This window comes from Macaca nemestrina, chromosome 1 (assembly GCF_043159975.1).
Source record: "Macaca nemestrina isolate mMacNem1 chromosome 1, mMacNem.hap1, whole genome shotgun sequence".
NCBI lineage: Eukaryota > Metazoa > Chordata > Mammalia > Primates > Cercopithecidae > Macaca > Macaca nemestrina.
This window is the reverse complement of record NC_092125.1, coordinates 108,858,252-108,873,889: the sequence shown is the minus strand read 5'-3', so window position 1 is coordinate 108,873,889 and position 15,638 is coordinate 108,858,252. Positions and strand designations below refer to the sequence as shown.

Genomic DNA, 15,638 nt, shown 5'->3' with positions numbered 1-15,638 from the left:
CAGGCTTGGTGACACATGCCTGTAATCCCAGCTACTTAGGAGGCTAAGGCAGGTGATTCACTTGAACCAGGGAGGCAGAGGTTGTAGTGAGCTGAGATCACACCACTGCACTCCAGCCTGGGTGACAGAGCAAGACTCCATCTCAAAAAAAAAAAAATACTGTGTATATTAGTGTTCCTTCTGTTGCTTCTGTTGCAAACAATAAAACCGAACCCTGGATAACTTACTTTTTTTTTGTCTTGCTTTATTGCCCAGACTGGAGCGCAATGGTGAGATCTCGGCTCACTGTAGCCTCCACCTCCCAGGTTCAAATGATTCTCCTGTCTCAGCCTTGCAAGTAGCTGGGATTACAGGTGTGCACCATCATGTCTGGCTAATTTTTGTATTTTTAGTAGAGACAGGGTTTTACCATGTTGACAAGGCTGGTCTTGAATTCCTGACCTCAGGTGATCCGCCCACCTTGGCCTCCCAAAGTGCTGGGATTACAGGCGGGAGCCATTGTGCCTGGCCTCAAAGATAACTTACTTTTACTTTTATTTATTTATTTTTTTTTTTGAGACGGAGTTTCACTCTTGTTGCCCAAGCTGGAGTGCAATGGCACCATCTTGGCTCACTGCAACCTCTGTCTCCTGGGTTCAAGCGATTCTCCTGCCTCAGCCTCCCAAGTAGCTGGGATTACAGGCATGCGCCACCACACCCAGCTAATTTTGTATTTTTAGTAGAGATGGGGTTTCTCCATGATGGTCAGGCTGGTCTCAAACTCCTGACCTCAGGTGATCCGCCCGCTTTGGCCTCCCAAAGTGCTGGGATTACAGGCATGAGCCACCACACCCTGCCGACTTACTTTTTGAAAGCTTCCTCTTCTATAGAGGAAGCCTCTCACTTAGAAGCCTCAGCACTTTGCTACAGCAAGTTGTGTATCATTTCCCTGTTATTGTCTCCTCTTTAGATCTGTGGAGTCCTGGAATGCTCCCACTCTCCACCCCTGAAGCTGACCCCTGCCTCAAGCACCCACCCTAACCTCCATGCCTATCTGCAAGGCAACACCCAGGTCTCTCGGAAGAAACTTCTGCCCCTGCTCCAGGAAGCCCTGTCAGTGTATTTTGACTCCATGAAGATCCCTTCAGGACAGCCTGAGACAGCGGATGTGTCCAGGGAGCAGGTGGACAAGGAATTGGACAGGGCAAGTAACTCCCTGATTTCTGGACTGAGTCAAGATGAGGAGGACCCTCCGCTGCCCCCCACGCCCATGAACAGCTTGGTGGATGAGTGCCCTCTAGATCAGGGGCTGCCTAAACTCTCCGCTGAGGCTGTCTTCGAGAAGTGCAGTCAGATCTCACTGTCACAGTCTACCACAGCCTCCCTGTCCAAGAAATGACTGTTGAGAAGGGAGGAGGTAGTGGGTGAGGCTACCTGACTCACTTCAAATGCATGTTTTGAGATGTTTGGAGATTCAGCAATTCTGTCTTCATTGCTCCAGGATCTGGTATACTGTTCTCATAAAACTGAGAGGAGAAAAAAAGTGAAAGCAGCTGCTTTAAGAATGGCTTTCCACCTTTTCCCCCTAATCTCTACCAATCAAATTTTATTTAAATCTGCACCTCTGTCTATTTTATTTGCCAGGGGCGCGATGTGACACATCTGCAGTCCCAGCACAGTGGGACAAAGAGAATGTAGTCCCCAAAAGTGTCCTCAGCTTGGATCTTGAACAGAACCAATATCTGTCATGGAACTGAACTTTCATTGATGGTCTCCATGTATTCATTTATTCACTTATTCATTCAAGTATTTATTGAATACCTGCCTCAAGCTAGAGAGAAAAGAGAGTGCACTTTGGAAACTTATTCCAGTGTTCAGCCTACAGCAGATTGCTAGCTCAATGACTTTTCTTTTTGCCACCATTTAGGTGATGGCATTTGATTCAGAGATCGCTGAATTTCTATTCTGAGCTTACTGTGACTGTTTCAGATCTAGTTTGGGAGAAGATTAGAGGCCATTGTCTTCTGTCCTGATCAGGTGGCCTGGCTGTTTCTTTGAACCCTTCTGTCCCAGAGCCACCCAGAACCCTGATTCTTGAGAATCAAGAAACCACCTAGAAAGGCCTTAATGACCTCACAGGCACTCTTCCAAAAAGACAGCATAACTGGAATGAGAGGCCTGGATCTGTCTCCTGCCTTAGCAGGCCTATCAATTTCTTGTCAGTCTCTTTTTCTCCTTGCTCATATTAAAAGGAAGCATGGAGTTCTAATGCTCCCATAGACTATGTATTTTGGCAAGACACTTCACTACTCCAGGTCTCACTTTCCCCATCTGTAAAACAGGGTTTGGACTAGGTGTTCCCTGGTATTCTGTGATTTGCCTCTTGCTGCCATTCTTTCTCTCCTCTGCTTCTCTGTATTTTTCTTCTGTTATCCCTGGGGGTGCTCAGGTTCACTCGATTGTCTGTATTTCTCTGTGGTTGTAGCAAGGACTCAGCCTCATGTAGCATGAATAGGGGTGTGGTTCATGACGTGTTGACCCAGCAGAGAGCTCCCTCTCACTGACTTGTTCTGCATGTGTAGAGTCTCCCCATTTTTTTTAACCCAACCCTTTCCCCTTTTTCCTACCCTACAGCTCTGTTCCATGTAAGCTGCCAACAGTTTCACTGAACAGTGGGGTATGTGATGGTTTTGGCATGACATCTTCAGTATGAGGGGGACAGTCTGACTTCACTTTGAGGGTGTGATGTCTGTAGCTATGTGGAAGGTAAAAATAGTGGTGTGATTATGAACCAAAGGAATTTATGTTTTGTAACTTGGGTACTTTATTTTGCATTTTGTTATAGTATTAAAAATACTTTTTTCCTGTTTGGGGGTCTTACCGTCTTTTTTTATAAGTGTATTCAGGCCTTTCTCTGATAATTGTTTCAGTCTCCTCAAAATTCATCTCCCTTCTTCCTACTGTACTTAATGTCTTCTTTCTGTTGACTCTTTTTGGGAATAAGGAGCAACAGGCTTTTGTCTCCCCTCATCCTCAGCCTCCCGTTCAACTTGTTTATTCTCCCAGAAACCTCCTTATAACATGCTTCCGTTTCCCCAGTTTTCCTTATGCTTGAAAAGTAGACCCAAGATAACATAATCTTAGAAACACACACAATGGTTTCTTTTTCTTTTTTTTTCTTTTTTTTTGAGACGGAGTTTCGCTCTTGTTGCCCTGGTTGCAGTGCAATGGCGCAATCTCGGCCCACTGCAACCTCCGCCTCCCAGGTTCAAGTGATTCTCCTGCCTCAGCCTTCCGAGCAGCTGGGATTGCAGGCATGCGCCACCACACCTGGATAATTTTTTTTTTTTTTTAATTTCTAGTAGAGACGGGGTTTCTCCATGTTGGTCAGGCTGGTCTCAAACTCCTGACCTCAGGTGATCTGCCCGCCTCAGCTTCCTGAAGTGTGGGGATTACAGGCGTGAGCCACCACACCCAGCCAGAAACACAACGGTTCCTACTGGTTTTTTGCTTGTTTGTGTAAAGAGCAACTTTGAGAGGGATATATGGCGTCTGGAAAGGAGAACAATTGCTTTCCTAGACTCACCCAAGACTGGCCCCCCTAGAAAATGCACTCTCCTCCCCAAAATCCGCCCCCTCACAGGAGGCAGGGTTTTTCTTTTGGGCAAACCTGCTCCTGGGGAGAGGAGGTGGCAAAACCTGTTTGAAGATGAGGTTACCTCCCCTCCACACCTCCCTCCTTGGAGGCAAGAACTACAACAGCTGAGACAGAAAAGAGGTAAAGAAGTGTTGGGGGCTGGGACAACCAGCTCCCCAACAACTCCTAGGTGTTTAAAGAAGGAGGCAGGAAGACTTGTGAAGATGGGAACTATACAAGAGGCAGGAAAAAAGACAGATGTTGGGTAAGTAAGATCCTGGCTCACTTGATTGGTAACAGGGAATAAATAGTCCTGAGAGACTTCCCCACCACCCAGCTCTTACTGGGTCAAATCTCAGGTTCCTCAAGGAGACAAGACTGTAAGAGAATTTGCAGAGAAGGGATGAGGGTGGTTGTAGGTAGGAAATGTCAGTATGGTATGGATCTGGGGAACAGGGGATTCCAGGATCATTCCCTGGTTTAAAAATAAAGGAAGTTTCTATAATATGTTGTATCTGATAAATCTGCCTGTGTTCTTTGTTTTCTAACCCTCACCCTCCAGAATGGCCATTAGGAAAGCTGAACCAGAACTGAGTTTAGGTCCAGGTTCTCGTTGTGGCAAATCTGTCTCCTTACCTTCTTCCTCCACCCCTCCACCTATGCCATGTTTTCCCTTAGCCACTCCCCAGCTGGGTGGAGGAAAGGCAGGCCTGACTAGGTGCCATCTTCCTGACTTCGCTCAGTGATAGCTGGGTGGGTCTAGCTGGGTTCCAGCCCATTGTAATGTGGGATATCTCTAACCCCAACTTCGTAGGTGGAGCAATTGCTATAGAGGTAAATATGATTAACTTTACATTCCATCTTTCCTCTGCTCTCAAACCCAACAAGCAGGTAATCTACTTCTAGCAAGTGGTGAAGGTAAGAGAAACATCTGTATAGGAGGCAAGAGATCTAAGTTCTTTTGAAGGCCTGCCCTCTGCTCTGTATCTCAATTACTGTTCTTCATTTCAGTTATTCTTACCTACTATTCAATTCCCTTAATCTTTTCTTCTTGGGGGGCTGTCTTAGGGTCAGGGAGATTGCAGAAGCCCCAGAACTAGAAGCAGCCCTGAGACATGGGGAATTGGAGCTGAAGGAGGAATGGCAGGATGAAGAATTCCCTAGGTGAGGATGTGTGAGGGCAGCTGGGAGAAGGGAGGGATGGTCACGAATGGACGGAGGGGATGGCGCAGCAGCTCATGGCTGTAATCCCAGCACTTTGGGTGGCCGAGGCAGGTGGATCACTTGAGCTCAGAAGTTCAAGACTTCTCTGAGCAACATGGCATAACCCCATCTCTACAAAAATATAAAATTTAGCCAGGTATGGTGGTGCATACCTGTAGTCCCAGCTACTCGGGAGGCTGAGGTGGGAGGATTGCTTGAGCTCTGGAGGTAGAGGCTGCGGTGAGCTATGATTGTGACACTGCATTCCAGCCTGGGCAACACAGTGAGACCCTGTCTCAAAAAACAATTAAAAAAAAAGAAAGCATAGGTGATAAAATCATGGTGGGGAGAGAGAACCTATATATTGAGTCCTGGCTTGATGCCTTTGGTGTATATCTCTGCCGCCTTTTAATCTCTTCCCCTCTAGATTGCTTCCTGAGGAGGTTGACCCTTCTGAAGATCCTGGAGACCCTAAAGGAGATTCACAGGCAGGTAGGTCAAGTAGAAACCAGGCCTCAAGTTCTTGATTCCAGTCCAGTAAAGGGCTATACCACCTCTCTCCTTTTACAGTTCCATTTCCCCTTCCCCAAATCTCCCCTGCGTCAGTCCTTCTTCAGCGTTCAACCGATATTATCACTTTCACATACAGGAATTCTAGCCCTCTCGGCCCTCCAACGCACACACCCATCTTGGTTCTCTTTTTCCCCCTTTCTCCAACTGCAGGTACCCCCAGCACTTTAGCCCTGTGTGGCCAGCGCCCCATGCGCAAGCGTCTTTCTGCCCCAGAGTTGCGGCTGAGTCTGACTAAGGGGCCTGGAAATGATGGAGCTTCGCCCACCCAGTCTACGCCTTCCTCTCCTGATGGCAGTTCTGACCTGGAGGTAGACGAATTGGAGACACCTTCAGACTCGGAGCAGCTGGACAGTGGACATGAATTTGAATGGGAAGGTGGGAAACAAACCAGAGGACTCAGCTGGTAGAAGTAGAGGCTAGAGCTAAAGGATCAGGATGGACTTAATGGGATTGCAGTTAGAACTAATAAGGTGGGACCAAGGGCTGCAGCCAGCAAAATTAGTTTCCTCAAATGGAACAGTAGGGCTTATAGGTCCAATGTGAGAGTAGTCAGTAGAGGGGGAGGGGAGCCCTTTGTTTATTAAGGAAAATTTAATAGAATGCCTGTTATATACTATCATGTATAGGACTGGGGTTATAAAGAGAGGCCCTACAGGTAATTCCCTGCTTAGTAGGAAACAAACATATATAAAAATAATTGCAGGAGCCGGGCGCGGTGGCTCACACCTGTAATCCCAGCACTTTGGGAGGCCGAGGCGGGTGGATCACGAGGTCAGGAGATCGAGACCATCCTGGCTAACACGGTGAAACCCTGTCTCTACGAAAAATACAAAAAATTAGCTGGGCGTGGTGGCGGGAGCCGGTAGTCCCAGCTACTCGGGAGGCTGAGGCAGGAGAATGGCGTGAACTCAGGAGTGGAGCCTGCAGTGAGCCGAGATGGTGCCACTGCACTCCAGCCTGGGCGACAGAGCAAGACTCCATCTCAAAAAAAAAAAAAAAAAATGCAGTTAAAGGTTATGATCTATACATGTGTAGGGTACAGTGTAGACAGGGAGAAGGAAAAGTCAGTTCTACCTGAGAGATGTTAGGAAAGGCTTCATGAAGGAGATGATTCTGAGCTAAGTGTTGAAAGCTGAAGCTGACATTTATCAGGTAGTTGGAGAGAGGGCATTCTAAGGAAAAGAAGCAGAAGCAACTCAAGCAATAGCATGGCATGTTGGTGAGTTCAAAGTATGAGCATGACTATTTTAATATGAAGGGCTGGGAGGTGAAGAGAGAATGACAAAAGATAGTGCTGCTGGGTTAAGTAGACAAAGGTCACATCATGGAGGCCCTTGCTGCCATGCTAAGGAGTTTAGGTTTTATCTTGTAGACAATAGGGAGTCATGATAAGTTTTTTTGTGTTTTGTTTTTGATACAGAGTCTTGCCCTGTTGCCCAGGCTGGAATAAAGTGGTGCAATATAGGCTCACTGCAACCTCTGCTTCCCAGGTTCAAGTGATTCTTGTTCCTCAGCCTCCTGAGTAGCTGGGATTACAGACATGCACTACCACATCTGGCTAATTTTTATATTTTTAGTAGAGATGGGGTTTCACCATGTTGGCCAGGCTGATCTTGAGCTCCTGGCCTCAAGTGATCTGCCTGCCTTGGCCTCCCAATGTGCTGGGATTACAGGTGTGAGCCACATGCCTGGCCCAGTAAGGTTTTAATGAAAGGAGTAACATGATCAAATTTAATGACTCTGAAAAGATTGGAAACAACCTAAAGATCCAGCAGTAAGATATTACGTATGTTATGGTGCATCCATCCAGTGGAATACTAAATACTAGGCAACATTTTGTTTTTGAGACAGTCTTACTCTGTTGCCCAGTCTGGAGTGCAATGCACGATCTTGGCTCACTGCAGCCTCAACCTCCTAGGCTCAAGCAATCCTCCTGCCTCAGCCACCCAAGTATCTGGGACTATAGGCACATGCCACCACACCTGGCTGATTTTTATATATTTTTGTAGAGACAGGGTCTTGCTACTTTGCCCAGGCTGGTCTTGAACTCCTGGCCTCAAGCAATCCTCCTGCCTCAGTCTCCCAAAGTGTTGGGATTATGGGCCTTAGCCACTGTGCCTGGCTATGCAACTATTTTTTAAAATGAAGCAGTTCTTAGGCCGGGAGCAGTGGCTCACGCCTGTAATCCCAGCACTTTGGTAGGCTGAGGCGGTTGGATCACCTGCGGTCAGGAGTTCGAGACCAGCCTGACCAACATGGAGAAACCCCATCTCTACTAAAAATACAGAATTAGCTGGGCATGGTGGCACACACCTGTAATCCCACCTACTTGGGAGGCTGAGGCAGGAGAATCGCTTGAACCCGGGAGGCAGAGGTTGCGGTGAGCCAAGATCGCGCCATTGTACTCCAGCCTGGGCGACAAGCAAAACTCCGTCTCAAAAAAAAAAAAAAAAAGGCAGCTCTTTCTTGCTATGGAAAGATCATGCAGAATGGTGGGTATAATATATTATCATTTGAATAAAAAGCTAAAGAGGCTGGGTGCAGTGGTTCACACCTGTAATCCCAACACTTTGGGAGGCTGAGGAGGGCAGATCACCTGAGCCCAGAAGTTGGGACCAACCTGGGCAACAAAGTGAAACCCTATTTCTACGAAAAAAAAATTTTTTTTAATTGGCCGGGCTTTGTGGCACACATCTGTAGTCCCAGCTACTCGGGAGGCTGAGGTGGGAGGATCACCTGAGCCTGGGAAGTCGAAGTTGCAGTAAGCCAAGATCATGCCACTCCACTCCAGCCTAGAAGACAGAGTAAGACCCTGTCTCAAAAAAAAAAAAGGTAGAGAAGACAGGAAAACTTGCTCTAGCAGTGGTATAGAGAGTGGATTGGAAAAAAACAGAGTAGAGGCAGGGAAAGCAGTCAGGAGGCTAGTACCAAGGCCAGGTGAGAAATACTAAGAACACAAACCAGGATAGCAGTATGGAAAGGATGATGAAAGAATATCATAGAGATAGATGGAAGACAATCTGGAGTCCAGTTGATTTCAGGGCTGATAGAGAAGAAAGAGTTTCACATGACATGCAGTTTTCTCACTAGCCAGGTATGCTGATGTGTACCCATAGCCCTAGCTGCTTGGGAAGCTGGGGTGGGAGTATCACTTGAGCCCAGGAGGAGCTGCAGTGAGCAAAGGTCGAGCCACTGTACTCCAGCTTGGGTAGCAGAGTGAGTCCCTGTCTCTAAAAGAAAACAACAACAACAATAATAATAATAATACAGTTTTCTCATTCAGGCAGCTAGATGGATTGAGTCATTCATCAATATAGGAAATATGGCCGGGCATGGTGGCTCATGCCTGTAATCCTAGCACTTTGGGAGGCCAAAGCAGGTGGATCACCTGAGGTCAGGAGTTCGAGACAAGCCTGGCCAACAAGGCAAAACCTTGTCTCTACTAAAAATACAAAAAATTTGTTAGCTGGGGTGGCATGCACCTGTAGTCCCAGCTACTCAGGAGACTGAGGCAGGAGAATCACTTGAACATGGGAGGTGGAGGTTGCAGTGAGCCAAGATCGCACCACTGCACTCCAGCCTGGGCAACAGAGCAAGACTCCATCTCAGAAAAAAGAAAAAAAAAAGGAAATAGGAAATATGAGGGAGAATAAGAAGAATGATTTATTTATTATTATTATTATTATTATTTTTGAGACAGTCTCGCTCTTGTTGCCCAGGCTGTATTATTAGTATTTTTTTAGAGACAAAGTCTTACTCTGTCACCCAGGCTAGAGTGCAGTGGTATGATCATAGCCCACTGAAGCCTTGAATTCCTGGGCACAAGTGATCCTCCCACCTTGGCCCTCCAAAGCAGAAGAGAATGATTAGGAGTTCCATTTTTTTGTTGTTTTTATTGTTTTGTAATTTGTAATTTTATTATTTTTTTAAATTTTTTGTAAAGATGAGGTCTCACTTTGTTGCCCAGGCTGGTCTCAAACTCCTGGCTTCAAGCAGTCTTCCTGCCTTGGCCTCCCAAAGTGCTGGGATTACAGGAACGAGCCACTGAGCACAGCCTTGAGTTCCCTTTTGAATCTGGTGATTTGTTGATGACAAGGAGACACCAAGTGAAGATGTTTTTGTTTTTGTTTTCGTTTTTGATACAGAGTCTTGCCCTGTTGCCCAGGCTGGAGTAAAGTGGTGCAATATAGGCTTACTGCATTTAGGGATATGGCTAGAGTTAGAACAGAAGCTTGGGTTACAGGCTGGGTGTGGTAGCTCATGCCTGTAATCCCAGCACTTTGGGAGGCCAAGGTGGGCTGATTGCTTTGAACTCAGGAGTTCAAGACCAGCCTAGGCAACATGGCAAAACCCTGTTTCTACAAAAAATACAAAAATTAGCTGGGCATGGTGGTGCATGCCTGTGGTCCCAGCTACACAGGAGCCTGAGGCTAGAGAATCGCTTAAGCCCAGGAAGTGGAGGTTGCAGTGAGCTGAGATTGTGCCATTGCACTCTAGCGTGGGCTACAGAGTAAGACTCTTTCTCAAAAAAAAAAAAAAAAAAAAAAAAAAGCCTGGGTTAGAGAGGCAAATTTGGGATTACAGACATCATTTCCTTACTGGTGGAACTGAAGACATGGGACTAGATGAGCTCATCTAGGGAAAATCATTTAAAGAAAGAAAGAATCTCAGCCAGGCTCAGTGGCTCATGCCTATAATCCCAGCACTTTGGGAGGCCGAGGCGGGTGGATCACGAGGTTAGGAGATCGAGACCATCCTGGCTAACACAGTGAAACCCCGTCTCTACTAAAATACAAAAAAAAATTAGCTGGGCGTGGTGGCAGCTGCCTGTAGTCCCAGCTACTCGGGAGGCTGAGGCAGCAGAATGGCATGAATCGGGAGGCGGAGTTTGCAGTGAGCCAAGATTGCGCCACTGCACTCCAGCCTGGGTGACAGAATGAGATACTGTCTCAAAAAAAAAAAAGGAAAGGAAAGAAAAGAAAAGAATCTCAAAAAATACCTGATACTGCTAAGGGTCATAGTGCAAGGTCATCCTAAGTCCATCATCTAGTTAAAAGGTGAGGATAGTGAGTCACAGGAGAAAGAAACCAGCAAGATATTGGGTTGATGGGACAAAACAGGGCTAAAGAGTCAAGGAAAAGGCCAGATGCAGTGACTCATGCCTGTAATCCCAGCACTTTGGGAGGCCAAGGTAGGTAGATTGCTTGAGCTCAGGAATTTGAGACCAACCTGGGCAACATGGTACAACCCCATCTCTACCAAAAAATTAGCTGAACGTGGTGGCATGTGCCTGTGGTCCCAGCTACTCAGGAGGCTGAGGTGGGAGGATCACTTGAGCCTGGGAGGCGGAGGTTGCAGTGAGCTGAGATTGCACCACTGCACTCCAGCCTGAGTGGCAGAGTGAGACTCTGTCTCAAAAAAAAGGAAAAAAAAAAAAATCAAGGAAAAAATCGAGGAATGACAGATTAGAGTAACAAACTAGGAATCTGAGGAAGTTACAAAAAACTGAAGGTAGAAAATCGCCTGATCCTTCCCCATCCCTCTCTTTTAGATGAACTACCCCGGGCAGAGGGTCTGGGTGCCAGTGAGGCAGCTGAAAGGCTGGGCCGAGGTTGTATGTGGGATGTGGCTGGAGAAGATGGACGTCACTGGAGGGTGTTCCGAATCGGACCACGGGAGCAGCGCGTAGACATGACTGTCATTGAGCCCTATAAGAAAGTCCTGTCTCATGGAGGTAATGGCTAGCATAAATGGAGGGTAAGAGCTATGGCTTCTTTTTTTTTTTTTTTTTTTTTTTTGAGACGGAGTCTCGCTCTGCCGCCCAGGCTGGAGTGCAGTGGCCGGATCTCAGCTCACTGCAAGCTCCGCCTCCCGGGTTCACGCCATTCTCCTGCCTCAGCCTCCCGAGTAGCTGGGACTACAGGCGCCTGCCACCTCGCCCGGCTAAGTTTTTGTATTTTTAGTAGAGACGGGGTTTCACTGTGTTACCCAGGATGGTCTCGATCTCCTGACCTCGTGATCCGCCCGTCTCGGCCTCCCAAAGTGCTGGGATTACAGGCTTGAGCCACCGCGCCCGGCCTGAGCTATGGCTTCTTAATAAAATGCCTAAGCTGGAGACTCAGTCATTGGATCCAAAATCTATCCTGTAACTTCCAAAGACCCTCAGAGTCCCTCAATTTAAACAGATATACTATCTATCAATACATATTTGTTGACCAAATGAATTTTCCCCTTATACTCTCCAGGTTACCACGGTGATGGCCTCAATGCTGTCATCCTTTTTGCTTCCTGTTATCTACCTAGAAGCAGCATCCCCAACTACACCTATGTCATGGAACACTTGTTTAGGTGAGGTGGAAGGCCTGAAGGGCTACAGGGCAGTGTTAGGGAGGGAAAAGTGAAAAAGAACTCCTTCAAAGATCAATAGCTGATGGGAGAGTACAGTAATGTTCCTCTCACTCCCTGAAACCCCCAACACATACCTTCCCTGCAATTTCATCCCCCTAGGTATATGGTGGGAACTCTGGAGCTGCTAGTAGCTGAAAATTACCTGCTTGTTCATTTGAGTGGAGGCACAAGCAGGGCCCAAGTTCCACCTCTGAGCTGGATACGCCAGTGTTACCGTACCCTGGATCGGCGGTGAGACCTGGGATGAGAGGGCTACAACTGTCTATCTCATCTTTTTTTCCCACCTTTCTATTATTTCTTCTTCCATTTAGTCCTTTCCTATTGTCTTTGTCCTTCCACGTTCCTTTCCCAGCTCTTTTGTCTTCTGTCCTCTCCTGGAGTCAGGGAAATCTAGCTTCAAATCTTGCCATTACCACATTACCATTTACTAGCTATATGGCTTTGGACAAGTCACTTAACCTCCCTGGGCTTCAGCTTCAGCTGGCTGTGTTATCCAGACTGGAGTACAGTGGCATGATCTCGGCTCATTGCCACCTCTGACTGCCAGGCTCAAGCGATCCTCCCACCTCAGCCTCCCAAGTAACTGGGACTACAGGCATGGGCCACCATGCTCGGCTAACTTTTGTATTTTTTGTAGAGATGGAGTTTCACCATTTTGCCCAGGCTGATCTCAAACTCCTGAGCTCAAGTGATCTGCCCGCCTCCACCTCCCAAAGTGCTGGGATTATAGGCATGAGGCACTGCACCTGGCCACTTTAGCTTCTTTATCTGTAAAATGGCAATGATTATACTTTTGCCACTGGGTATTTGTGAAAAGCAATTAAATTAGTGTGGCATATTGCCTGGCACACAGGAAGCACTCTTCTCTTCTCTCAGTCTTGCTATTTATTTCCCTTTCCATACCTCCATTATCTTCTTCTCTGCCTTCATCACTGACCTATGTGTCTTCTCTGTCACCAGGCTGTAGTGCAGTGGTGCGATCATGGCTCACTGGAACCTCTGCCTCCCTGGCTCAAGCCACTCTCCCACCTCAGCCTTCCAAGTAGCTGGGAGTACAGGCATGCGCCACCACCATGCCTAGCTAATTTTTGTATTTTGTTGTTGTTGTTGTTAGAGACAGGGTTTTGCCATGTTTCTCAGGCCAGTCTTGAACTCCTGAGCTCAGGTGATCTGCCTGCCTCAGCCTCCCAAAGTGCTGGGATTACAGGCATGAGACACTGTCCCTGGCCCTATGTCTTCTTTTCCTTCTCAGGATTTTTTTTTCCCCTTTTGTTTCCCCCATCTCCCTTTGCTCACTTTTCTCTTCTTGCCCCCTTTCCTTTTTTTGTCCTTGCTGGTCTTCTTCCACCTAGAGTTTTATAAGTAATCTTGGTCATGGAGCGATGCAAAAGCATGCAAAAGGAACTTACGCAAGGGTAGGGCACAAGAGGGAAATGGAGCAGAAAAAGACCAGGTGGCTGGGCGCGGTGGCTCATGTCTGTAATCCCAGCACTTTGGAAGGCCGAGGTGGGCGGATCACAAGGTGAGGAGTTCAAGACCAGCCTGGCCAACATGGTGACAAGTCACCATCTCTACTAAAAATATATAAAAATTAGCTGGGCATGGTGGCATGTGCCTATAATCCCAGCTTCTTGGGAGGCTGAGGCAGAAGAATTGATTGAAACCGGAAGGTGGAGGGTTGCAGTGAGCCGAGATCGCACCACTGCACTCCAGCCTGGCGACAGAGCGAGATTCCGTCTCAAAAAAAAAAAAAAAAAAAATCTGAAAGGAGAGTTTTTTAAAAATGAGGATCATGGAGGGCTAAATAAGATGGGCGGAGCTGAGATTACAGCTGATGGAATGGGGATTAGACCCAAGTACCAGATAAATCTAGAAACTAGAGAAGTGAAGGAAGTTACAGTACAGAAAACAGTTCCACTTGATCTTCACACATAAAGGTGGAAGAAGAAATAGGATGATCTCCTGTTGTTTTTCAGGCTACGGAAAAACCTGCGAGCCCTGGTGGTTGTCCATGCTACATGGTATGTGAAGGCATTTCTGGCACTGCTTCGGCCCTTCATCAGGTACTAGTTCTAGGAACAAGGACTCCCTTCTCCTTCCCCCCATTTTCAAAATCAAGATTAAGATCTTTCTCCACCTTGATTCTTTCTAGCCTTAGCCACTCTACTTCTACATTTTTCTTTGCAAGGATTTTTGGGAACCCTTCTCCCAATACAAAACACAGTTGGTTTATTCTCTCTTTTCAGTTCCAAATTCACACGAAAAATCCGTTTTCTGGACAGCCTGGGGGAGCTGGCGCAACTCATATCCCTGGATCAAGTCCACATCCCTGAAGCTGTCAGACAGTGAGTTTCACACTTAAGGATAAAGCTTTGGGGGTGGGATGTGTAAAGCCAATCCCTACTTTTTTAATGCCTTGGGGGACATACAAAAGAACGAAAAGACAGAGGCCCTGCTTTTGGGTGCTTTAATATATATGGGGAAACTGCACACACCCAGAGAAGAAATGAAGGACACTATTGCATCCAACAAGAATAAATGAAAAAAAAACGTATATATATAAGTGCAGAGGCAATAAGGAATAATCACAGTGCAGAGGAGATTCCGACTGGCCCTAGAAATTAGGAAGAGATGTGTTGGAAGTGAACAGATGATATCCAGTGGGGGAGAGGGTATTAGGGAGCAAAAGTGCTAAATGATGACTCAACCCAATCATCTAGCTCTTCCAGTTCACCTGGCTTGTCTCCCCAAACCAGAAAGTAAAACCCAAATCCTGCCCCTGAACCTCTTCTCTCCTCTCGTCTCCCCTCCCTCTCCTAGGCTGGACCGGGATCTCCATGGCTCAGGAGGGACCTAACACAGGACTGGATAAAAGGCCTTAGAACCAGTTAGTGATCTGCCTACACCTGAATCCCTGAAACATCTGAGCTGTTTTGTAAATCATCTTATCCCCAATCTCAGTACTACTGGATCTTCACTTCTCAGTGGGATTTTGTCCTTTGCATGACCCTGCCTTCAGCAGGGCTTTGAGACTGGGAAGCTGGTCTGCTGGGTGACTTTCATTCCAGTTGTTGGGGCGGAAGGCTGAATGTAGGGTCATTTTGTATGGGATATGCAGAGCTCTGGGGTTGTTTTGTTGTTTGATTTGGAGTCCGGCTCTGTGGCCAAGCTGGAGTGCAGTGACGCCATCTCGGCTCACTGCAACCTCTGTCTCCTGGTTCGAGCCATTCTTCTGCCTCAGCATCCCGAGTAGCTCAGACTACAGGCACACACCACGCCCAATTAATTTTTTTGTATTTTTAGTACAGACAGGGTTTCACCTTGTTGGCCAGGATGGTCTTGATCTCTTGACCTCGTGATCTGCCCGCCTCAGCCTCCCAAAGTGCAGAGATTACAGGTGTGAGCCACTGCGCCCGGCCAGAGCTCTGGGTTTTAATCCTACTTTAGCTGTAGAACCTTGGGCAAATCATCTTTTTGGGTCCTCATTTTCCTCCTCTCTAAGTGGAGGGGCTGTGATCCTTCCACCTTGGATGGAAGAGGCTTACCTGACAGCCAGCCTGCCTGCTGGGAGCCAGGAGAGTCAGCTCCTTAAATCTTGAAGAACCCCTGTATGCCCTTTTTCCTTCTAAGTCATGTCTGCTGCCTGTGAGCCTGGGAAGGAGTGCTTTCAAAACCTGTATTTTGCGCTTTAGTAAATTTAGAACTGTAGAGACTAATAAACTGCGATGAGGCATTTAAGCTCTACTCCAAAGAAGTGAACGACTCTTTCACCACCCCTTGCATCCCAAACCTTCTTTCGGTTCTGGCAGAGTTCTTGCCGCAGAGATTCCTTAGGAGC

General features: G+C 47.1%; 2 protein-coding genes across 3 annotated transcripts in view; both read left to right on the top strand.

Moving 5' to 3' along the window:
* The window catches only part of LOC105497825 (prune exopolyphosphatase 1), a 31,461-nt gene extending 28,613 nt beyond the window's left edge, over nt 1-2,848 (top strand). For both annotated transcript variants that reach the window (XM_071085792.1, XM_011769233.2), the window contains one exon: nt 950-2,848. In XM_071085792.1, the coding sequence (XP_070941893.1) occupies nt 950-1,378 (429 nt within the window). In that variant the 3' untranslated portion in view covers nt 1,379-2,848. The remainder of the gene's footprint in view (nt 1-949) is intronic.
* A 1,870-nt stretch (nt 2,849-4,718) lies between these two features.
* On the top strand, nt 4,719-15,623 carry LOC105497827 (BCL2 interacting protein like). Its single transcript, XM_011769243.2, has 9 exons — nt 4,719-4,780; nt 5,247-5,311; nt 5,543-5,767; nt 10,944-11,126; nt 11,638-11,740; nt 11,900-12,031; nt 13,777-13,863; nt 14,047-14,145; nt 14,621-15,623. Exons 3-9 carry the CDS (start codon nt 5,581-5,583, stop codon nt 14,655-14,657), a joined length of 828 nt encoding a protein of 275 aa, XP_011767545.2. The 5' UTR covers nt 4,719-4,780; nt 5,247-5,311; nt 5,543-5,580; the 3' UTR covers nt 14,658-15,623.
* The last annotated feature ends 15 nt before the right edge of the window (nt 15,624-15,638 follow it).